At 38.5% G+C, this 26,031-nt stretch overlaps 1 protein-coding gene across 1 annotated transcript in view; it reads right to left on the bottom strand.

The window, feature by feature from the left end:
- CNTN3 (contactin 3) overlaps positions 1-26,031 on the bottom strand; it is a 238,226-nt gene that overhangs the window by 201,955 nt on the left and 10,240 nt on the right. The window contains exon 2 of the mRNA XM_024747093.1: positions 6,735-6,861. Within this exon, the coding sequence (XP_024602861.1) occupies positions 6,735-6,861 (127 nt within the window). The remainder of the gene's footprint in view (positions 1-6,734; positions 6,862-26,031) is intronic.

The following is a 26,031-nucleotide window of genomic DNA, read 5'->3' as shown; positions in this document are numbered from 1 at the left end:
AATTGCAGTCCTTGAAAGAACGAATGTCTGCATTTGCATATTCAATACTTTATCCAAAAATAACTAGTTAGGCTTCAGCAATTATTGCTGAAGATACAAATGAGTTAAATTGTGATGCTGTGTTTTTAAAAATCAAGTTTTTTAAATGTGTTTTATGACACAGATTCCCATTTGTCACTCATTGATAAATTTTAAACATATATAATAAAAAAAGGAGGCAAACAGAGATTAAAGCTACACTGCGATTAAAAACAACTGTTCAGTTTACATAGGTAAAGCCTCGTTCAAATTCATCACTGATTGTCTTTCAATTACTCTGAGAATTATAGAAGACGGCTGCCTTTTCTGCCTTCCCTGCATCCATTTCAGCTTTTTCTGGTAGCATCTTTCTCCTTCTCCTTTGAAGAGGCCACTCTTCCCAGGGCCCAGGAGTGGCCAATGAGCACAGTCCGTATCTCAGGCCTTAGTGATTAGTCAAGAATACAACTGTGACCCAAATGATTTAACTTGTGTTTGATCAGGATGTGTTTTCCTTCCCCCTTGCCTCACTACCAAAACATAAGACCAGCAGCAAAAAGATGTTAATTTGTTAACTGTCATCTTTAATATCTAAAATCTAACCTCCACATTTCTCCTGGGTTCTGACGGCTGACAGTATTAGCTATGTTTTTATTTCATGTTTTTCTGACGCCATTCAGAGCTTTTGATGACTCTAAAAGGAAAGATGTCCTCTTTTTCCAGTTAATATTCTGTGGAGGATATAAGTAGACCTAAGCAGTCATCTTTGTCACCTCAAGGGCAATCTGTCTTAAAATAGAGCCAAAAAGAAGGACTCAATCCAAATTTAAGAATATCCTACAGAATAAACAATGGACCACTTCTGATCCTGTGATCCTTCAAGACACTCTTGACTCCCGAAATACGATCTAACCCCAAACTGCCTCTCTTTGTTTCCTCCCTGTTAACTTCATTCCATTTCTTTTTTCATGCCACCAATTTAGCTTTCACTGTTTGCTAAGCATTCTGAATGTAAGGATGAAGAACACACTGTCTTCACCTTGAAGGAAGTTACATCTGACCAGGCAAACCCACTTCATTTTGGTAAGTTTTATAATCCAGGAAGGTCTAGGTGCAATGGGCAGTACATGGCTGAAGCATGGAACCCAGCTCTGAGGATATCGAGAAGGCTTCATGGGAGAGACAGTAGCACAGCCAAGTTTCAAATGCCCTGTAAGAGACACTGTCTACCTCTGCTTGCCTCAGGCACCAAAGAAATTCTTTCTTCTTTATGGTGTGCGATCATTCCAACCTTGTAAACATTTCATTGCTCTTAGTAGCTGACTCTGTGTGTGGGGACCAGAGCTCATCAGCTAGAGAAGTCAGGATGCTAAAAGGAGTTGAGCTTGAGGATAGGCTCAGAGAATTGGGCCTAGTAATCTAGCAGAACAAATTACATATCCTTAGGGCCAAGGGAATTCAGAGGAACAATAATTCTTACTTCCTTGGAGCACAAAAGTAAAATAACAGTGACATCAGATCTTACGTGGCAACAAGATATACATAAGGGACAAACTGCATATAATCAAAAATATACTTTAAATATATTTCACATTTTATTAAATAGAATATATCATATATTATACACAATACATATGCTATATATGCTCTATCCTATACACTGTATGTGGTACCATGTATAGTATTATGGGGTGGGTCTCCACACGGATGTGTGTTTAGATAACGAGTAAACGCCTTACATTTACTCCTTGAATAAATGGTGAGCAGAAATTAGTCCATTCTTTTTTCTTCGTTCTTATACTGAATGCATTTCAGTAAATTAAACATGTGCAGGATGTAACTCCATTATAGGGAACTCTACTTAAAAGGGAGAAACTGTGGCCGAGAGATCTGCATTTTGCAATGTTATATAGTCCTTACAACGTGTATATCCAAGATTCCTCACACTGTACTTTATTAAAATTATTTACTTGTTATATAAAGCTGGAAGAGAATGATGCTCTGGTTGCTTCCTTGTGATGAGAGAAAAACAGAAGAGCATTTATAGAAAAGAGTTGTGGATCCAAGGGTCAGGGTAGAGCAGTGCTGTCTGACAGAACCTTCTGCAAGCACCACAAGTTTCATCTGCATTGTCCATTACAGTAGCTATTAGCTACATGTGACTGCTGAGCACTCGAAATGAGGCTGCTGTGACTCAGGAACTGTTTTCCTAGTTTAACGGATTTAAACGTACATGGCCACCCTTGGCTACCGGCTACCATGTTGGACAGCACAGCCTGTAAGTCTCCAGCTAGACTAAACTTTGTGAACACAAAGGCCACATGGGACACATTCACTTTTAAGGCTTATCTTCTTTGGCCTACATTATATTTAAAAAGAAAAACAGTCAACATTAGAAGTAGTTCAAAAAAGACAATTTCTCAATTTTAAACATGTCTTGAAAAGGTTTTGTAATATTGGACCATGATTCCTGGATGGTAACAACTGGCTAGTGTTAAGGGGCAGTCGTGACCAGTGGACGGACTTGTGGCTGAATGTGGGACGGTCTCCAGTCATTATTCAATATGTCCATATGTTCCTAAGGCAGGGCCACCTCTTTTAGTTTTGTTACTTACCTGGTCCCCATTGGCATTTGAATACTGTACTCCAGTCTAACCCAAATATGTGGTCCCTTTTAATCCTGAATGGAATCAATAGAGGTGACCAGGGAGCCTCCTATTTGGGATCTTTCATCTTAGCAAATGATGGGCATTTTTAACCCTTTAAAAATTGGAGAAAATCCTTCCCATTTAAAGAAGTTATTAATACTTCCTCAGGGTAACCTCTTTCAGCATCGTCAGCAATTAAAATGAGACTGAATACTAATTAACCTTTAAATACAGGCTTTGGGGCTCAGGCGGGAAGATGCAAAAGAAGGAATAAAATTCTCAATTAAACCCTAAAACAAGTAATTTCTCTTGAGAATTTCTGAACTTTTGGATTTCTAATATGGCCAATTAAGAGTTCTTTTTACCCAGTGGGATAATAACAAAGACAAGATTTCTCATCAGAGAAGTTTGCCTCAGTCTATAAGACAGGCTTTCAAAGGACATTCTTTTATAAGACTCATACACTTTATTCTAAAACTTGGGAAATGTATTTGGACTGCTTTTAATTTACAGCTTCAAACGAACCACTAATTTTCCTCCTTGATATCTTCCTTTTCCCTCCCTTCCTCCCTCTCTCTATCTATGTGCTTAGATTTGTAAATACTTACAAAAAGGTATCCTTCCTCTGACTTTATGTAAAAAAAAAAAAACCCATGCTATTTATTTATGTCCTCAAAGTCATTACCTATTTACACTATTTATCTGTAATTTTTAAAGGATAGCAAAAAATAAGAACAAGCAAGCATATTTTCTTCTGGAACAATTAAAGAAAAATGCAGAATACTACCTGGTTGACTACTAAAGTCAAAAGCTAGGGAAAAAATGAGGCCATAAATGAAGGTGTTATCTAGGTAGACACGGTCATGATTACAACCCACATCAGTCTATATTCCCATTTATTCCATTAGCACAATCTATTACTTATACAGATACCATGGATAACAGGGAGTTTTTGCTTATTATAGGAAAGTCTAATATTTTCACAATGAAAAGACGTTCCCTAGTGCTTTTTCAATGTCTCAATTTCTTTTTTTTTTTAATTAATTAATTAATTTCTTTTTGGCTGCACTGGGTCTTCGTTGCTGCGTGCCGGCTTTCTCTAGTTGCGGTGAGCTGGGGCCATTCTTCGTTGCAGTGCGCGGGCTTCTCATTGCGGTGGCTTCTCTTGCTGAGGAGCACCGGCTCTAGGCGTGCAGGCTTCAGTAGTTGTGGCACGCAGGCTCAGTAGTTGTGGCACACGGGCTTAGTTGCTCCGTGGCATGTGGGATCTTCCTGGACCAGGGCTCAAACCCATGTTCCCTGCATTGGCAGGCAGATTCGTAACCGCTGTGCCAACAGGGAAGCCCCCAAGGTCTCAATTTCTAATGACTATGAAGTGAAATTTTATACTGGTTAGAATTCTTTTTTTGTTTTTGAATTTTATTTATTTTTTTATACAGCAGGTTCTTATTAGTTATCCATTTTATATATATTAGTGTATATATGTCAATCCCAATCTCTCAATTCATCCCACCACCACCACCCCACCCCCCTGACGCTTTCCCCCTTTGGTGACCATACATTTGTTCTCTACATCTGTGTCTCAGTTTCTGCCCTGCAAACTGGTTCATCTGTACCATTTTTCTAAATTCCACCTATATGCGTTAATATACGATATTTGTTTTTCTCTTTCTGACTTACTTCACTTTGTATGACAGTCTCTAGATTGAATGGATAAAGAAGATGTGGTACATATATACAATGGAATATTACTCAGCCATGAAAAGGAACGAAATTGGGTCATTTGTAGAGACGTGGATGAATACTGGTTAGAATTCTTAGCTTTAGAAAGTCGTTCGAGCTATAATGAAAGTGTCTGCTCTATTTTCCTATAAACCAAATATTTTAAAACAGTAACTAGCATGTAAAATTTCTTCATTTATCAGACTTAAAACCGATAAGTCAATTTCAGTCACACATCTCCTAATCTCAGATACAGATTTTTTTAGAATTTCAACATATAATATCTCAGGACATACAACAAATCATAAAAAGTATGGTGCAAAAGGCAGAAAGTTATCAACATTTTATACACGTTATCAGTATGTTTAAACAAATACATTATGTTTACACAATGGCATCGTGTAAATACCTGGTATCACTTTAAATGTATTAATCCGGAATTAAAATAAATGCCTGATATATAAAGAAATAATTACCACAAAAGGCTGTTTCTGGATTTCTAAGCTCAGGTCTTCTTGCTGTTTGATTAAACTTTACAAACATAACTCATCTATTCATTTAGAAATAAACTGCTGTATGACTATATCTTGTATCTTGACAATTTTTCAGCTGAACACATTTATCACCAAATTATTCACAAGATAAATGCCAGGAAATAACTTTACTGACAACAACAACAAAAAAATCCAGCCCACACATGAGTCATTTACATGGATTCTTTATAATATTCACAGTCGTATCTAAAAGGATAATCTTCCATTTCAGGGACAAACAAACAGATATATTTAGGAAGTGTTAGAATGTCCTACAAAAATGCCAGGAATAAATGTTTCCAGGATAATGTCTTGTTAAGTGGATCTGTTTATCTTCCCCCAAAAGAAGAAAATATTTTCAGCTTTTGTATGTGCTATGTCTGGTTAATTGAACTCGCTCATAAAACACAGTTTCTTGTTTTTTTAGTCATGTTAGGGACTTCCCTGGTGGTCCAGTGGTTAAGACTCCACGCTTCCAATGCAGGGGGCGCGGGTTCAATCCCTGGTCGGGGAAATAAGATCCCACAGGCCGCACAGTGCAGCCAAAAAAAAATAAAATCATGTTATACTTTTCTTATTTCTATAGGTTAAGGAAGAGGCAGACAGAAAACTTTCTATCACCTCTGTCAATTCTAACCAGTAACCTGGAATCTTTACATTTATTTTGTTGAAAACACACAACAGGTGCTCAATAAATATGTTGTTGAATACTGTTGAAAGAAACTGACCTTGATTACTTCCAGATGCAAAAATACCAAGGTCTACCTTCTAGCCTAATGCTGACCCAGTTTAACAATGACCGTTCGTTTCTATTATCTACACGGGTTAAGCAAACAATAGAAGATCTACTCCAAACATTTAGAATTTCACTAATAAAGGCTGAAGTCTGCTTGTTCTGCAGGTTATGGAAAAGGTTTTGCCAAGCGAGCTAATACTGTAAACAGAGTGTTTCAGACAAATGCTCACAGTACTCAAAAGAGCATGTTGTTTTCAAGGTACCTCAAGCATTTTCTCATAACCATTCATACAAAAGCAGCATATGCTATTGATAAATAATTCATCTCTTCATTAAAGTGGGCCCCCTGAGCACCCCTAAAAGTAAAAATCGTTAATCTTGTATTATTTAATAAATATCCATCCCATCCAAATAATCCACCATCATCTCCCAAAAGTTAATATTTTTATCTTAAGGTGATGGGAGTTCACTTTTTTTTTCTTTTTTCCTTGTACCTTTCTGTGTTGTTTGAAAGTTTTCAGTGAACAAGTTATTGTTTATGTAATCTGAGATATACACTTTCACATGAAAAAATATAATAAATTTATTTTCCCTTCAAGAATAATTAAAATGACTTCAGTAGGAATGCATTTTATTCTTCTATACTTAATGAACCTTCTAACATATACTCAGTAAAATAGCAAAGGAAGGATAGATGCTGTTACCTTTTTCTCAAACTATGATTGCTACATACCTTTGCAACACACTGAATTTCACCCCCACAATGGATGTGTTCCCAAGGACTACCTGTAAATCCAAATCTATACATTGTTTTACCACAAATCAAAGAAAATACATTGTTTAAGAGATGCTACCATGTTTCTCTTTAATCAAGAAATCTTACTGTAAAATGAATAATCAATCAAATATACACAATATGGAGCCAAATGTTTATGTATGAGCTCTGCTGAATACAGCAGACAACTATAGCTTCATGTATTATTTCTTACCGATAGCATAAATATACTGAAGCAAAAAAACGTTCACAATTGCCACATCGTTTTTTCTTAATTTGGATTTTCAAACATTCCACTGTACCTGTAATGAGGTGAAGGGTTGCCTCGTGCTTCACAATTTAAAGTTACTTTTTTATCCTCTGAACCAACAGGAAAAATGCTGTTGCTGGGTTCTTTGATAAACACTGGGCCTTGTAAGAGCAGCTCACCTATATGGGTGGGAAAAATAATCGTAATAAGTAAAAGCTAGTGTACAAGCTGCACTCTACAATCTAAGAAGAAAAGCAAGCAACTAGTGTCTGCTCTTTAAAAAAAAAAAAAAAAAAGGAAAGAAAAAGCAGGCTTTGCTTCTTCCCTCATCCACAAAGATGCCCTGTAGGCACTGCTTTGTTTATAAGCATCACTTAAGCCATCTTTAACAGCCTAGTAACACTTCTAAGAGAATGAAAATTACTATCAAAACCACTGCCTTATTAATAAGATTACTTAAAAGAATAAATAAGGCTGTACTAATTACTTTTTGTAACATAAACTCTACCTAAATTATCGTTGGTAAATTACCTAGTCTAGGAAGCCTTTCTGTCATAAGCCTCTTTACAAAACTAAAGCTGTTCTGAAAATCAGTTGAATCCCTGAGTGTTGTCTTTCTCCTAAAACCCTATACCATGTCTGCAAACCTGAATGCGGACAATGTTATTTTGCATTCTGACCTCAAAACACTCAATATTTGGTGGGATTTCCATTTTACTACTAGCAAATTGAAAAGAAGGATACAGCACTGAACAAGTGTCCTTTAAAAAGTGTCTCTACGTTGGTTAAGAGAACTTGAACATTCTGAGAATTCCCAAATACACACACACACACAAAATTAAAAACCTGCATCTTTGTACTATGAATTTCAAAAGGAATGAGATAATGCCATCACCAAATGCTTATGCTACTGCAATTGTATAATCATTACCAGAGCGTTTCTGAATACAAACATATTCATGGGGCGGGGGGGCTCTTTTCTCTCCTATCTTGAAATGCTCAGTAAAGTTGAAGAGAATGAATAATCAGACTAAGAGACAAAGACAACCCATGAACAGATGACAAAGAAAACGAGACGGAAAATAACCCCCGAAAGCCCAATAACCATTTTGGCTACTTAACTAAGTAATAACATTACAACATTAATAAAAATGTTTCCCATAATAACTGGAATAATAAAATAACATAATACTGAAAATAATCATTGAAATTATGAAAAAGCAGCAAAGCCACCACATGAACCCCACGTGCCCACATCTTTAATCTCCACCACGTTCTGTGAGGTAAGTACCGTAATTATTCCCAACGCACAGAAGAGAAGTGTTGAATATAAGAGTGGTTAGGTGAAGTGAGCAAGTACACGCAGCTTTCCAGAATGTACACACTGGAGATTATCTGATTCCAGTCCATGTAGTGATACCCTCTGGACTTCTGCCCAGTGAATTTGGCCTTGCCGTTAATCTGGCCTTTGGGAGGTAATCTATGTCTTACCTGATAGGAATGCCTCTGTTTAGTGTGAGGACTGGTCACCTGGGTCTGAGGGTGGGAGTGGCCACACCTGATAGTCCTTGATGGGGGCTGACCAAACTAGAAAGACCAACCACATGACTGACAGTAGGAGATTTGGTCACATGGGATGAGGTGACTTGGAAACTGCTCTCAACCCCATATGCAATCAATCAACCATGACTGCAGAATGAAGCCCCAGTAAAAACTTTGGATGCTGAGGTCTGACGAGCTTTCTGGTTGCCAATTCTCCTCGTGTGCTGTCACACATCAACACCAGGATGGTAACACACACACACAAAATTAAAAACATTAGCATTCAGGACTCTTCTAGAGTCTGCCCTATGCTTCTCTTCCTTTGGCTGATTTTAATATGTATCTTTTCCCGGTAATAAGCCATAATCATGAGTATAATAGCTTTCAGTGACTCCTGTCAGTCCTTCTTGTGAATAACCAAACTCAGAATTCACATTTGATGATATAAAAATTGAGGGCAGTCTGGGGACTGTGCACTCAAACTTCAAAGTCTGGCTAACTCTGGGAAGCCTTCCACTGCATCACCATGCAGTTAACCCTTACTACTGCTCACCATGATTTAAGAAAGCAGTGGGCTATCCTTGGAAGTCCCTGGTTTTTGTTTTTGTTTTTGTTTTTTTGCTTTACAATGTTGTGCTACTTTCTGCTGTTTAACAAAATGAAATCGGCTATACGTATACATATATCTCCATATCCCCTCCCTCTTGCGTCTCCCTCCCACCCTCCCTATCCCACCCCTCTAGGTGGACACAAAGCACCCGAGCTGATCTCCCTGTGCTACGTGGTTGCTTCTCACTAGCTATCTATTTAACATTTGGTAGTGTATATATGTCAATGCCACAAGTCCCTGGTTTTTATTTACACATAAGGGGAAAACGTCACAAAGAAAAAGAAAATCTCACTTTTCCTTTGTGGAAAAGGACAACCTCCAGAAGAAAGGAATTTTGAAACAGCTACTAATCAAATAGTCCCTAATCAAAAAAGAAATGCTGTCGTTTTCTTGAATTTTTTCCCTTCAAACAGTTTGCTGCATAAAAATAAATACAAAAATGACAGTGTTTTATTAATTTGAATATCCTTCTGTCTGTTACAATGTCTGTAAATATTTGCAAAGAGGGTGGATTCTTCATAGCATGTTTTCTAGTGTAATGGTTTCTGATTTATTTGCAGTGACATATATTTTATTCATTTAGGAGATGGTATAGCACCACTGTCCTGACAAACTGATGTACACAGGGCTTGAAAGCAATAATATTTTAACATAATGGCATACATTTGAAACTAGCAGGTAAGTTGGGGAAGAAAACCAACAGAAGGAAAATTGGGTCTAGATAAGAAGGGGGTGATTTCAATGCAAAAGACAGAGGTGTTTTAACAAATTTCCTACAAGTGACCACTATGAAAACCCAAACATTCATCATCATCCAATAAAAGTCAAATTCCCAAATGATGTTCTAATTCTTCTCTAGAGACTGCTATAAATTTTAGATGATGGTATTAAATACTTAGAAACATTTTTTTCTGAGACCCTTTTGAAAGAGGGATGATAATAGCTAATTTGCTAACATTTATGTGCCAGGCACTGTGCCAGCCTCATCTCCCTATTCCCAGGCTGCCTTTGACGCATCCCCTACTTTCTGAGGTCCAGCTGCACTGCCATCCTTGTCTTTGCCTCTCAGACATGCTGAGCTTTGGGTTGACCTTCCTTCTTCTTCTTGTGCTCTGGTTTCCTTTTGTCATTCAGAACTCAGCATAACTGTCATCTTCTCAGCTTAAATGAGACTGCCCCTCCCCGCCCTAAGTCATTACTCACCCCTCACTTCCACCACATATCAGCTGTCTCTCACTACCTGTAAACAGTATACATGTTTATATGAGTGTTTGTTATTTATCTGTATCTAAGTCATTGCTGCCTCCCCAACTCCTAGAACATGGCAAACACTCAACACGCAATATCTGTCTGCTGAATGCACAATTAAGATGAATGAAGAAATTCTCGCAATAACTCAGTATAAGGCAGATATTGATTTCCAGCTGGTGACTGATAAAGCTAAGATTTTAACTCCAGAGCTTATTTGCTCACCTGGTAGCTGTCTGGCCTCCCCAGAAGAAACGAGACCCAGAGAGGTTATATAACCAACCAAGGTAACACAGTGTTTTAGTGAGAGACTTGGGATCACACCCCAGTGGTCACAGTGTTGGTTTGTTTCCGTTTCCATTAAACCACACTGTTCTAAATATGCTCAAAGGTGAAAATTAACCATCAGTTTGCTTCTTCCACTTCAGTATTTCCTGATGATACTGGAGTTAACAGCCTATGAGGCACATACCCGCCACTTCTGAAACTTAAGGCTCCTAAAGGCTTTTCAGACCATCAGCAGCCATTCAAGAGTCTCCAACGACTCCTAAAATTTAAGTACAAATTAATAATCAGGAACTTCCCTGGTGGCACAGTGGTTAAGAATCCGCCTGCCAATTCAGGGGTGTGGGTTCGAGCCCTGGTCCGGGAAGATCCCACATGTTGCGGAGCAACTAAGCCCGTGTGCCACAACTACTGAGCCTGTGCTCTAGAGCCCATGTGCCACAACTACTGAGCCCGCATGCCACAACTACTACTAAAGCCTGCGCGCCTAGAGCCCATGCTTCGCAACAAGAGAAGCCATCGCGATGAGAAGCCCGCACACCGCAATGAAGAGTAGCCCCCCGCTCGCCGCAACTAGAGAAAGACTGTGCGCAGCAATGAGGACCCAACGCAGCAAAAATAAAAAATAAAATAAATAAATTTATAAAGAAAAAAATCAAACATGACAGGTTGGTCCATGCTTCATACTCAGAAAAGACACAAAGGCCACTCAATCTTGTTTCCCCAGAATAATATCGGTGATGAGAGATGCTGGGTTTATAACGTTCTAGTCTCCTGCTGGCAATATAAGCTTAAAAGGAAAAGATTCTGAACTCTTTGCTAACCTAAAGGAAATTATCCAACAGTTTCTTCAAAGCTAATTTTGATCCTCCAAAGGACAAAACCTTGACTATTCATACAGATATTCATAACCAGCAAAAAGCAGCTTGGCTGAAAACAGAAGGGGGCCTCATGCCTAACCAAATGGATTCCGTGTAACATTTAGATTGATGCTCAACTTTACTTTTTGTGACGGGGGCATTTTTTTGATATGCTGGCCTGGCTCCTAAGCTCCACTTTAAGTTTATAACCTAAAATAAAGGGCATATAACACTTCTGAACAGGACTAATAATTCCAAAAATCCAATCCTGAGGTGGTTTTTTTCCCCTCCAAACACCCAGAGGCTGTTTAACTGGGAGTAATAACTCCCTCTGAATGTAAGTAGAAGCTTTATGAGCTCCTAAGGTAATGTCACTAAAAGATCAAGCTGTGGCCAATCAATTCTAACGGTCATACTGCATACAATTTCCATGAAGAATGACGGAGAGGAACAAAGGATTGCAGGCAGTTGCATTACTTTTACTAAAAGAAATAAAAGTCCTAAAATACTACAGTGTTATCTCTGAAATTCCTACAGAAGAGGAAAGCATACCCCACTTTCCCTTGCTGACTTACATCATAGCTACATGACCAAAAAAAAAGGAGGAAATGAAGAGGGTAAATCCAAAAAGAGAGCTAGGGTTGGTAGTGCTGTTTAAGGCAGAATGTAAATAAGAGGGTGGATCTAGAAAGGAATATTCAATGTACTTAAAAGAGATACCTGACCCAAACAGAAGGATCTCTAGCCCACATCAGAGAAAGTAAAATAATACGGTGCCAGTGAGATGAGATCTAAATTCCAGGCCTTGCTATTCCACAGGAAAGAAAATTTAAGATGGAAACACTCTGTAGCAGTGGGACATCACCTTTGATTTTGGCATCGGCAGTCTACAGCTAGAAAATGCTTTAAAAAAAAAAAAAAAGCAAGGGATGACTAGAATAAAATTCCATTTATATTCTTCCAATGTCAGGGGAGGCCGAAGAATTCAATCTTAAGATAATTCATTTCTTTAAAAAATATTTGAAGGCCAGACACGCACACCATGTGCAAAACTAGCTGTGGCAGATCCTGTCGGTTGTCTATACGGCAGTTCTTCCCGAAGTGTTTTCCTTGCCTTTTCATCAGAGATGCTGAAAGCACCAGATATGTTACCTTTCTAGGACTCTTTGTAGTTTTTGACTGGAAAGCAGGGTAGACAGGGGAGATTGGGTTATGAGACCAGTAACAGCCAAAAAGGGGTGTATCAGTTTGCTAGGTCTGCCATAACAGAGTACCACAAACTGGGTCGCTTAAGCAACAGAACTTAATTTGTCTCACAGTTTGGAGGCTAGAATTCTCAAATCAAGGTGTGGGCATGGTTGATTTCTTCTGAGGGCTCTGAGGTGAGGATCTGTTCCAGGCTTGTCTCCCTGGTTTATAGGTGTCCTCTTCTCCCTGGGTCTCTTCACCTCATCTTCCCTCTCTGTGTGTCTCTATATCCAAATTTCCCCCCTTAATAAGGATACATCCATAATGGATTTGGGTCCACCCTGATTATCTAATCTTCACTAATTACATCTGCAATGACCCTGTGTCCAGATAAGGTCACATTCCGAGGTCCTGAGGATTAGGGCTTCAACACACAAATATTGAGGGGATACATTTCAACCCATAACAAGAGGTAAAGGAAAATCTGCTAGAGGCTTCTAGGAAAGGGTCCTCACATCTTTGAGCTCTTGCACCAACATGAACCACGTTAACTCTAAACATCATGTGTTGGAAAAATAAACCTCTGACTCATTGTCGTCATCTGTCAATCTACTGTAACTCACATGCTAAAAGAAAACAGGGAAAAGACAATAAAGCACACTTTAGATGAGAAAGAATAAAACACGAGGAATAACTAATTCATCCATTTCCCACGCCTGGAAATGTTATCAAGCAAGTAGGTTAAAAGGAAAAATGCTGGAGTATGACATGTATCTGGAGTATGACAGCGTGACGGAGAGCATTAGAAAGTGATCAAATTCTTTAACTTGCTAATAGTTCACTACTTGATTTGCTCAATCGTTACTTCATGCTTTGTCCATAAACAGAAATGGAGAAACTGCGTTGAGAAGCAGTATTCAATAGTTACGGAATTAGAACTGAAAGTGGCTATTTAAGCTTTACAAGTACTAGAAATAAATGTTCACATAAATGAATGCTCCTCCCTAAAGTGGCAGATCCCTTTCAACGCATGACAATTTTTGTAAACCAAGGATTGTATTTTTCCTCTCACTGCAACCTGCCTACAAAAAAACACAATAAGGCTCATACCCATACACGTTTACTTGCCTAACAGTCATGTTTAAGGTTAAATATCTGGACTTGAGCACTTCAGTAAACCAATCACAGATTTTGATGAAAGCTGTTGTCTGTTTCACTGGATGGATGAATATTCAGTATGTAATATAGTTGAGTAAAATAAGAGAATTTGGGAATACTTCTGAGGGTAGCTAATATTTTATCTTGATGCTTTTAATCCAATGGCTATATTTCTGATTTGTGAAATATCTTTACATTTCAATGATACGTTTAACCAATTTACAGTCGTATTGCAGGAAATAATGTACTGGGGAAGAAAACAAACTTAGAGGACATGGGTTGAAGTCTTAGTAGATTAAAATGTTTTCATAATACTCTGTCTTTCTTTCTTTAAAATACATGTTATTGTCTTTTTATGAATGTGAGTTTTAGTGCTTTTAAATCTCCCTGACATCTTTCCGTAATACCCAGTCCATAATTATACCTTTCTTGCTAGACGGCTTAATAGCAACTCCACATGATAAAAAAATGTTACACTACTATTGTTAGATGCAGTGCGCCACGTGTACAATACACCCAGGAATACACAATCCATGACTCATTTATTTGAAAAGAAAAAAAAACACTTATAACTCCACTTTCTATTATACCAACTTATACTGAGTATCTCTGAAGTGTGCCAATTCATAAGGTGCTCCCCAATCATACTGAATTGAAAACACTTCATTAATCAACTCTTTTAAAAACATTTCTTTAGTATACTTCTCTCAAAGAATTTAATAGAGCTGGTTATATTTGTGGTTTCTCTTCTTTACCAAAGAGATTGGGTCAAGGCTTTCTGGGGCCCAAGCATGACTTCCTTCGTGTATTTTAGAAAGAATGTTTCATATCAAACTGTAGTTGAAGGCTATTGTTTTCTATGAAAAAACAGTTATACAATAAAGGATCCCTACGGTTGTAACGGAGAAGCCATTAAGAAGTAATGGGAACTGGCGATTGCATTTTGTAGTATTTTTGCAGCTGTAATCTCATGAAGTAGAAAAGAGCGTACTCTTTTCCTGGCTCCACCTCCATAAGCAGAAGCCAGCACTGTGTTTGTAAATGTCTAAGTATATGAAACACCATCTAGATCTCTCTTCCCACTTCTTTACCCAAACAAGGATCCTGCTTTTATATTTCTAGACCACTGAGGGGAATTAAGCTGGGTTGTAGGGTAGGTATGGAGATCCAAGAAAGCAGGACAAAGGACAACCGCTCCGAAAACTGTATTTGGAACTATGGGTGTTGGTGGGGGAAAGTTTCTCAGAGTTGCAGAAACTTAAATAGTTAAATAATTTTTCAAATAATTTTTCATTTGATCCACAATTAAGATTTATTTTTCATCGTGATTTATTGTAGACACAGTGTGCATGTGTATACACACACATACAACTGATTAAAAAGTTTCTGGAAATAATACTAATTCTCACTGCATGCTGAATCATAACATTTTTTCTATTCTCTTCTATTCTATTCCATTTTCTACCCCCAATTTGATAATCCATGGTCTAGAAGCATCCTCTCTTGTCCCCAGTGTCCTAGATTATTATTTGGTGGGGGGGGGGGAGTGGAATTGTAATGATTACAAGGTATTTCTTTCATTTCCTTCACTTAAGAATGATACCAACCTTGGCAATGAAGGAAAAGAACCAACCACATTCAAAATGGTGGTTCCAAGATGCAGTGATGACAAGACAGCCTTCTCCAAATCTGTTTAACAGCTACATCCTCCGTAGGCTTGGGGAGAACAAACAATATTCTGCACTACTCCTAGCCTTGGCAATGAAGGAAACATATTTTATTCTGAAAAACAGTGCTCCTCAGTTCTGTATAATATGGAGCAAAATCCCTCATCGTAAATACTTCACAAACACATGCACAGTCTCCAATGCCAACAAAGAAAAAATAAACACTGACCATCAGGCCCTACTCTAGACACTTTGCATCTACCAAGTCACCTAATTCTAAGTGAATATTAAACACTGAATAAAAAATGGTACTCATTTGAATGTTATTGCTTTCGTTAATACTGACATGGATTTTAAATAAGAATCCTGAGGGCTGGTGAGGATGAGTTACATCTCACTATATTTTTGGTACCACCATTCTGGAGAACCTTTTGGTGGTAGGTATGAGAAGCCACAGTCATGTAGGAAGTCTAAAGAAACTCCACTAAATTATTTCATTAATCCTTCCTCCATATAACCATGTAGTAGCAATCTTTCCCCATTCTGAATTCTTAGAACAATTTTTGTGTATTTCATTCATCACAATTTCTCTAGCCTACTATATATTACCGTTACTTGTTTTTCACTCACAACTCCTCCATCCCCAGTCTTTAAAACTTTTATAAGATAGTGACTATATTTAACACACATTTCAACCCCCCAAGCATCCCCATCATATTGTATATATTGCATAACTTGGTAAATTAACATTTGAAAGGAAATGTGTGTGTTTATGCTTCACTGCAAATGGTTTTAACTTACAAAATGCTATTGCTGATCAAAGAAAGAATCTGGCCCCTCTCAGGACAATTCTATAAGCAGCTATCCTATCTCCAACTGGAATATGTATGTCCAACTACAAAATAAGCCATTACATGAAAATATGAACTTACAGAAGCTAAGTGAGTAACTGCATCTCTGACTCTTAGAAATACCTGCCCTGTGTTCTTACAGTCAAGGCATTCACTGTTATTAGGTGGCTATTTCTGTTTGGGCAATTTGCAGGATCTTGGTCACCGACAATTCACCCATCCCTCGGAGCACTGAAAACACAGGTACTACGCAGGAGCTGCTTCCCTAAAGCCACATATGAATGGCACTTTTATAAGCACTTTATCAGTAATCTCTTGTATAATTTCTGAGAGCTGAAGCAAAGCCCCATTTCTGGATTTTAATGACTTGTTTGAACAGCCACCAGAGTCATTTAAAAAAAAAAAAAAAAGTGGAGCTTTTGGTAGGCTGTTTATTGCCCAGATCTCCAAGGAAGTTTTCTGTGCTTCAAGTTACTTTCAAGAAGGGTTTCAAGAGGGTTTCAAAACACCAGCATCTGCACAGGTTTTACCATCCCATGGAGTGAATTTCTTTGCAAAACAGCCCCACATCTGTGGTACATCATTTACGTGAACCACAAATTTACTTAACGTGCAAACAGCATGGAATTCTTACTTTAGTCTAATTCTTCTAAGGCTAGGGATAGAATGTTAGGATTTCAATCAGTCACCTGTTGGCTGCCTGAACACACTCCACAGTTCTGTCTCTTTATCTCAGAATCAGAGCTTTACTTAGGAAGCCACGTTTGTTTTTCAGATAGAACCTGAGCTAGACTGTCTTTTCAGGGTTTTGTAAATCTGAGATTCTTTAATTACATGAAACGTGTATGACGTGACCCATCATATATATTTGGAAACTTTGGTTTGGACTCATTTAAATATCCAAATGTATTTGGCCCAAAGTCAAATTTCACCCCTTAAAAAAAGCCATAGGTCTAGCAATACTGGGCCTTCTTTCTCTCCTGGCACGCCTCATCTGGGCACTGCCATACAGAGAGAGCACATTCTCAGCTTTCCCTGCAGGCAGCCCTACAGGGAGTAACGGGTTGTCAGTAAGAACTGCACCTATAATTACGTGCAAAATAACTGTGTTTACCAAATAAGTGGTCTTGAACTGACTGATACCATCCTTCTGCCTGGAATGCTTCCCCAATCTACCATTCAAGACACAGCGTCTCTTTTGATAGTCCAGCCAAAATTAATCCCACTTTATCAGAAATTCAATTGGATTATACCTCTCTCAAGCCTCTGTATTTTAGTAATTTGTGTGCAGGTTTCCTCCTTTTTCCCCAACCTATGGCTTTCTATTGCCTTACAGCAAAATACTTTGCCCACGATAGTACAGTAAATGCTTGACAAAAAATGATCTTAAAAAACATGCATTTATGCTTTAGGACAGGGGTCAGAAAACTATGGGCCATGGGCCAAACGCAACTGCCATCTGTTTTTTTATGACACATTATTCAAAAATATAATATTCCATGACACATGAAAATTATATGAAATTCAAATTTCAGTGTCCATAAATATTGTTTCATTGGAACACAGCCATGCCCACTCGTTTATGTATTGTCTATGGCTGTTTTCACATTACAGTAGCAGAGATGGGTAGTTATGACAGAGACCATATGGGCCATAAAGGCAAAAATATTTACTATCTGAATATTGTACAAAAATGCGTGCCGACCACTGCTTTAGGAAGGACCATGTCTACTAGCAGAACAGCGACTTTGCCTTGGGATAAACAAGATTTTTTTCCCTAATACTTCCATCTAGCTTTAGGCAAGTCATTTAAGCTCTCAGAGCCCCTGAGTTCTCTACTGTTATGCAGGAATGATACCAATATTATAGGGCTTTTGTTGCAAGGATAAGCAAAAAAATTTAATACAGCAGCAGTGCCATAAATGGTATTGCTACTGCCCAGTTTTGCTTAGCCCTCAAATAAAACTTTTAATTACCTCTGACTGAGGACTAGTAACTTATGACACTGTGGTCTGATAAATGACTTAATTCATTAGAGTCTCATACCTACATGGCATGAAAAGTAGGATGGAACTGTCCTTATCTTCATGGTGGTTGTGAACACTGGCACCTGTGTTCTCTTAATCTGGTTTGAGCAAATAATTGCAAGTATTATGCCTCAGACAAAAGGTGCCTATTAATCTGTGGAGGGTGATAACTTCAAAATATTTTTTAAAAAAAGGAATCTTAATAACACCCACGGCACCAGTTCTCACTGAGAGACGATCCTCCAACAAGTATTTACTCTCCACTCTGTTTCCAAATAATTACTCACCAAAGCAGTATCAATGGAAAACTCAACAAAACCACAGCAAACAGCTTTCAAAAACCCCATGAAGCAGAAAAAGAACATGAGATTCTCTTATACTGTTGTAAGCTGAATGTTTATTTTCTCTCTTCTCCCGTAATAGGAATAATTGCCACAGCACTAAGGATTCTCATTTTACTCTGCTGTGTAATCAAGCACATAAAAAAGGCATGTGGGGCACTGCATATGCTGCACTAAATATTATGTCTTAACTAAAAGACGGATGCTCACTCAGAAGCCCACGTAGCTCATTGTTCAACAGCCAACACTTCCTAACTACCTACATAATTATGCTCTGCATATGACCACTTTTACATATTTCTTGTCCATATGTTTGAGTTTAAATACCATGTGAAAGAGTGCACACACACATACATACTCATGGGATCAGAATGAAAAGCTCTGTTTTCCTATACAGTCAAAAAGTCAAAGTATTTAAAAATCCTATGAAAGAAACCCCGGTAATGAAAATCTCATTTGGAGGCTAAAATTTCAGGAGCCCTGCTACAAAAACTTAAGGCTAATACAAAAACACACCAAAAACACACATATTGCCATCTGTCTGTAAACCTCCCTGGGTGGCACATCAGATTGCCCTTTATGTTGTACAGAACAAGAGAGTGTATGATGCCGCAATGAACAAGGTAGAACAGGGAAATGCTATTCCCAGTATTCAGGTGTTCTCTGTCCAGGGGCAAGACCAACCAACATCACAAGGGCAGCTACTGATCCCAGCGTTGCCTGGATGCATTAAGTCCAGTCAATAGCAGCCTTCACCACCCCTCCTTGCTTGTAGGATTAGAGGAGCAAAGAACGTTCACGTGCTTGGAATTAACAATGAATTAGTCACCAGAGCCACTCAAAACAGCAGCCTGCAAATTCCACTCTCGCAGGTCAACAGACACCATAAAGGTGTCCACACACAAAAAAGTGAATGGAGTCACAGGTTCAGAGGATGTGAATTCACGAGTCACTATACCATCTCACACCATCTCACACCATGCCTTAAGTTTTCTTTCTTGACTACCTTCCACAGATGATGGGTCTTCAGTGACTATGCAAAAAGACGAAGAAAAGAGCCACTTCTTCCTTGAAATAGTCTCCCAAGGTCACTCATCACAAGCTGGGGCTCAGGTCTACCTGAGACAGTCCTCTTTTTTTTTTTGTTTTTTAACTGTCCTTTTAGTTAAAAGGAACAAATTGCTTCCTGTTTAAGTGACAGGTGGGAATATTACCTTTGTCTCCAGCAGTGTCATAAATAAGAAAAGTAAACCCAGGTGGTATAAAGAGAAAGCAGGAAGTCAAATACCAAGATAAGAGCTTAATCCCTCAGCTTCCAGGCAGAAGCTGGAAGAGGAAGCACATTGGCAAATCTAGGGCCAGGGAGGGGTGCAGGAGTTTTTTGTCTTTTCTTTTTTTGCCAAGATCAAGTTTGTTGTTTCTCCTTCTTTTTAAGCAATAAATACCCAAAATGTAGTGTGACCAAAAAGCAGCGTTTCACACTCAGCAGATGCTTTTCAAAATGAATAGAATGCTGAGCAAACATTTTATTATCAGCAATATTTTAATCTTAACCATCTAACGTGGGATTTTACAAGTAGTAGTATCGCACTGACCCAAAACTGCACGATTGCATTTGTAATCCAAGGTCAGTTATTTCAGGCTCCAATGATTGTGTCATTGACTTGAAAGATAAATAGTAAATAAAAAAGGATGCTGAATAATTTTCATTTATATATTTATCTACTGAGGGACAAATAAATTCTAACATTTCAGCCATTTATAGACGTCATTTACCTTCTCACTTTCACTGACACCCTTCAAAGAAATAAATGTGGTGCTCCTTGTGGGCATTGTTAGCTAGCCTTCTGTAAAAACAAAAGAAAACTGGCAGTCACTGGACAATTACCCACCACAGAAAAATGGCTAAGCCTCTCCTTGCCACCGCTGGCAAATAAAAAGTTGTTCAATAATGTGATACTGCTTTAAGCTTATGGAAAGCCGTATCAGAACAGATAAAATGGCTATCTTCTCCTATAGTTTCTTCAAATTATACACAGAGAAACTTATATATGTAAAGATGCATCCATAATTTGATTGTTCCCTACCACATAAAATAATTTTAAATTGAAAAATATCTTTATCTAAAATAGCATCCAGTGTTGCATATCTAATCACCAAGTTCTGTCACTTGACATTGTCTCAAGCTTAAAGTGTGGACTAATGATCAACGAAAGCAACATGGAGAAGTGAACATAAATTGTATCTGCATGTCTCATGGGTGGGGAGGAAAACGCGACAGGGCACCTTAGGGTTCACCAACAAAATGGGGTTAAGGAGCCCTGCCACTTCCCCAATTAAAATATGCAGCAGTTTTTGAGTAAGAATCCATATTACTTTTCAAAGGTTTTCCTTTGAAAGTAATATGTATGCAAAAACGGTGCCTGTTTATGGACATTTTGTTACATCCAAGCTACGAATTTATGGAAATGGGAAGGGGGTTTAGGTGCAGGTGAGGCTTGGAAAAGATGAATGGCCAATGGCAGGTGATCCTAGAAAGTGGGGAAAGGGATCCCCATGGAATACCCCTCAGGCTTTTTCATTGTCACAGGATCCGAATGATATATTAAGGAAAAAAAAAAAAAGTTTTAAAACTGAGAGAAAACAAAAGATAAAAAGTATGTAAGAGTTGGACACCACACAGCTGACGTGAGAATTAGAGAAAAACACAGTAAAACACCTTGCACAGTGCCTACCACTGAGGACAGCCAAGCAACGATGGGCATTATTTTTATGCAAGCTCAGAGGCACTGACTGACAGCTGGTATTAGTGAGGAAACGGCTGATTTCCACACTGGTGATCATTTCCAAACACTCAGCAGTGAGCTGGATGAATCAGCAGAGTCACTTGAAGCGATACACATTAGTGGGTGTCCACAATCCATTCCAGAAAAGCACCTGACAGTCCTCAAGAGGGAAAGACAAAGGAGATAAACACAGAGGCCAGGGCTGGAATTGTATCATGAATGGCAATGTGTCCCTCAGCCACCTGGCCCACCAAGGCAATCCTGAGCCAGTTAACACCAATTAAGCCTCCCACTTTTTGACTTCGGAACAGCTCTATCTACCTCATAGGCACCATTTTCCTTTCGGCACCCCAGTCTCCCTGGGGCAACACTTTCTGTCAATTCACTTGAGCCTATTCACCTGGAGAGCTGAAATAGAAGATGCTGAAAATACATTAAAATGTTTTCAATACACAACTCCTTCCCGTGCACACCTAGTCTGTTGTGCACACACACGCATGCACACACACACACACACACCTGCCTCCCAAACACTGCAAAGTATCAACACTCTCCCTTACCCAGCACCACAGAGGAACCATTTGGTTCTTTGCTGTAGGAGGATCTACAACACACCACACTCAGAAAAGCCTTAGTGCAGCTGAAAGCTCCACAGACAGAAACTCAGGCAATCGAGAACAAGACAGCACTGGACCAGTAACTCATTAACGGGCTGTGTGTGAGACAGGGCCTGAAACACTCTGAACTGTACTGCTCTCACTGACAACGTGAACAAAGCCTGCAATACAGAAGCATGTGTACAAAAGCATACTGTATGTGTATGAGCATAAATACAATCCAGTTTCACCAAAGATTACTGTTATCGATGTGTTTCCTTTCTTTCTTACCAACTATTTCTTCTTGGTATCACTATGAAGACACCTCCCTTTGATCTTGATCTCCTGCTCTGATACCCCAGCCACGCACACACACACACACGTATACATGCACACATAAACTGGGTTTTAATCTTTTGGTTTCAACAGACTTCCAGCTCATATCACCCGGACACTCTTCCAGCACCTCAAAACTCAACATGCCCAAGATACATCCAAATCCCTTCCTCCTTCTGTGTTTCTTATTTCTGTTAATTTTCTCATTATCTCCCCACTCAACTTCAAAACCTCAAAGTCCTCTTCAACAATCTCTTCTCCCTCACCAGGCACAACCATCCAGTTGTCCGTCACATCCTTTCAGTTGTGACTCTGTAATTTCTCTCATCTCCCATCTTATCTTTTTGACTCCACCTGCCCTAGTGTGGGCATAAGTTATCCCTCACTTGACAGTAACTTCCAAGCAAGCCTTTTTTAGTTTTTCTTCCTTCCAATGTATCCTACAAACATCCTACTGGGGCAAAGGTCTGTATATAGCAAAGCTAAGATGCCAACATTCCTGACTTAGCAATCTCTAGGCCCAACCTTTTTATCTAGCCTTCCTCTACCTCTTCTCTCCAAGTGTGCAATGGGCAGAATTTAGATTTATAATTTCCAATGGAAGTATAACTATGGTTTATAACACTGTATTCTATAAGGGAAATTTGCTGAGAGAGTAGAACTTAAATTTTATCACCAAAAAAGAAAGATACATAACACATATATAAGTTTACATTTTCTAGTAATAAGAAAGGAAAATGAAACAGGTGAAATTAATTTATTTGTATATTGTATATATCCCCATATATCAAAATATTATCCATCTAATATGCAATCAATATAACTGCTAATGGAATGTTTTCTATCCTTTTTTCATAATATGTCTTTGAAATCCAGTGTGTATTTTACACTTATGACAACTCTCAATTTGGATTAGCCATGCTTCAAGAGATCAACAGGTCCATGTGGCTAGTACCAAACACACTGGGCAGCACAGATCTAGAGAAACATAGTCTGCGTTTGAAACCTGGCTCCACTTAACTGCATGTGACTTTAAGCAAAGTAATAATCTCTCTGTATCTCAGTTTCCTCATGTAAAGTAACAAAAATAAAGTTATTAGGAGAATTTAATGAAATTAATTAACACAAACAGATTGATTAAGCTGGGGTTGACATGCAATACATTCAAATATACATTGATCGTCATTATTAACAAAGCTACTGCATGCTTGCCACAAATACATATAACTAGGAGCCAACTCTATTTTACACTTTGCTCTAACCGTGAATGAATTTTTTCTGCCTGACTGAATGTTTGTGTCCTCCCCAAAGTTCATATGTTAAAGCCCCAACCCCAGAGTGGTGACATTAGGAGGAAAGGCCCTTGAGAGGAAATTAGGATTAAATGAAGTCATGAGGATGGGGTCCTCATAATAGGATTAGTGCCCTTGTAAGAAGAGACCATAGAGCTTGCTCTTTGTCTCTCCCTGCCTTGAGGATACAGCAAGAAGAGAGCCAAATGCAAACCATTAAGAGTGTCCTGTGAGGAAGTGATCAGCCAGCACCATGATCTTGGACTTCTCACCCTCAAGAGTTATGAGAAATAAATTTCTGTTTAAGCCACTCAGGCTATGGTATTTTGTTATAGAAATCTGAGCAGACTAAGACACTGCCTTGTTCTCTTAGATTATGTCCAGTTTTAACATAATGGTTATATCCATGGGCTATGGAATGAAGCTGTCTTATAGATTACTCTTTGACTTCTCTTACTAGCTATGTGAATTTTAGGAAATATCTTAACTTCTCAGAACCTCAGGTCCTCATTTACAAAATAGGGATCACAATAGCACAAGGTTCAGAGGATATAATTCAGGCAAGGCCCTTTGCTCAGTGCTTGGTACAAAGCAAGCACTCACTACATGTTCACTCTAATTATTATTATATTAAGACCCATATCAAATGCTGTTCCCTCCATAAATATTTTTTCTTCCTTCCTTTCTATAAGATCTGTCTTCTTAGAGCTTCCATGCCAGTTTTTTAGTATTTTTCTTAAATAGGATCCTAAATCTTAGCATTTTTTTCTCCTCTCATTGTTTGCATGTGCCTTCTTTCCTTCCTAGACAGACAGCAACCCGAATAATTCATCTTGGACTCCTCCACAGCACTTACCACAATGCCTCACACAAAGCAGACACTCAGTAACTGCCTGACAAATGGCAACTCCGGTCGCAATGTAAGAGATGCACTGTAGAAAGGAAGGAAAAGCAGGCAGAAAGATGAGGAGCAAGGCCAGGGCAATAGTTGAGATGAGAGATAATAAAGACAGGGCCTGCCCACGAAAGGTGTACCGGAAGTGGGAATAGGGATGGGGTGAGAATAGGGGACAATGAAGAGGAAGAGTAATTTAGTGTAACAGCATAACCACTGCCTTCCCTTTGCAAAACATGTGTCAACTGACTAGAATCAAGATTCCTTTTGTTGTGGCTTGTATAAATGCATAGATATGTGTGAGTATGTTATACTCAAAGTTCACCATTATTCATGAGTTAACACTTAAGAATGTACCCTTACATACCAGGAACCCAAATCCATTTAGCTCTGCTAATACAATTCATGGAAAGACGTAATTTGCACAGGGGTACTTAAAGACACTTTCATATGATGAGTACTTTAAGACTGCTTAACACTTAAGCAATAGTCAATGAAATTGGTTTGAATGAGCACTTTATTTGCAGGAGTCAGTGAACCAACCGACAGATACTTTCGAGACAACAGCTACCTTAAGAGCTAAATAAAATTATGGGTTTTATTTAAGCTTATGTGTTTGTTGAACTCTAATAGCATTTCAAATACACATTATTCCAAAGCCTTCTTAGGCACCATGAAGCTTACAAAAATGCAATAGGCGGAGATCAAGGTCATAGGAACAAAACACACCAACAATGTTGCTTTTTTCCCCCCTGATTTTCACATGCATACTCTGTTAAGCCATCAAGATTTAAACAGGATAAATGAAAAGCAATTCAAGATTTAGGCAACTGAGGGAATTATCTTAAGTAAGTTTACTGGTGAAAACATGGAGGATGTCAAGATTTATAAGCAGAGATCAGCGACATCTCCACTTCACCAGTATCAATGCTATCAAATCATATTACACTACACACAAATAAATACTATAGAAAAAAATGACATCATTTGAGCTTATGACAACAGTTTACTTGAAGTGCCACATCCAATGCCACAAACTCATTTTCTCAGTGATTACAGGGTGGCGGTATTAGAACCAATTGAAAAATATTCCCCAATTATCTCAGAGAGAACTTGGAAAGTTTATTTTGCTTCCAAAGCTTTCCTTAATCACTATTTGTATGACAGACTAGCACAGAAAGACTTTCACATTAAGATGACAAAGAACAGGATGGAATATATGATTAAGGGCACTCAAAGATGTGTACCAGTAGGCTTGGTTTGTATTTGCACACAAACTACTGGCTTTAAAACAAGCAGAGTTTATGATTTGCAAATGCAGCCCAAACATGTCTCTTTTGTTTGTATATACTGTCCATTGTACACTACACTGTTAAAGGAAGCCAAGGCTCATCTCATGCTTGATGATCACGCATTTTATCCTTATTTATAATATAAACAATTTAAAAAAATAATTTAATCTAGGTGATCTAAATCATCTCGTAAAGGTATGGCCTCACAGTCTCAGTTATAATATATTTAGGGATACCTATGAGTGGACACAAGCCTTTACTGCCTTGGTAACTCCTGAAAGAGGCCAACATAAATTTCATAGGTTAATGCAGCTCTGTGGAATAGGGTTATGCCAGGTCATAGGGGCTAGAGGTGGGACATTTACCACTTTTGAT

The sequence above is a fragment of the Neophocaena asiaeorientalis genome, unplaced genomic scaffold (genome assembly GCF_003031525.2).
Source record: "Neophocaena asiaeorientalis asiaeorientalis breed wild unplaced genomic scaffold, Neophocaena_asiaeorientalis_V1.1 scaffold130, whole genome shotgun sequence".
Classification (NCBI taxonomy): Eukaryota; Metazoa; Chordata; class Mammalia; order Artiodactyla; family Phocoenidae; genus Neophocaena; species Neophocaena asiaeorientalis.
Note: the sequence above shows the minus strand (reverse complement) of the source record. Positions and strands in the feature narration are given on the sequence as shown.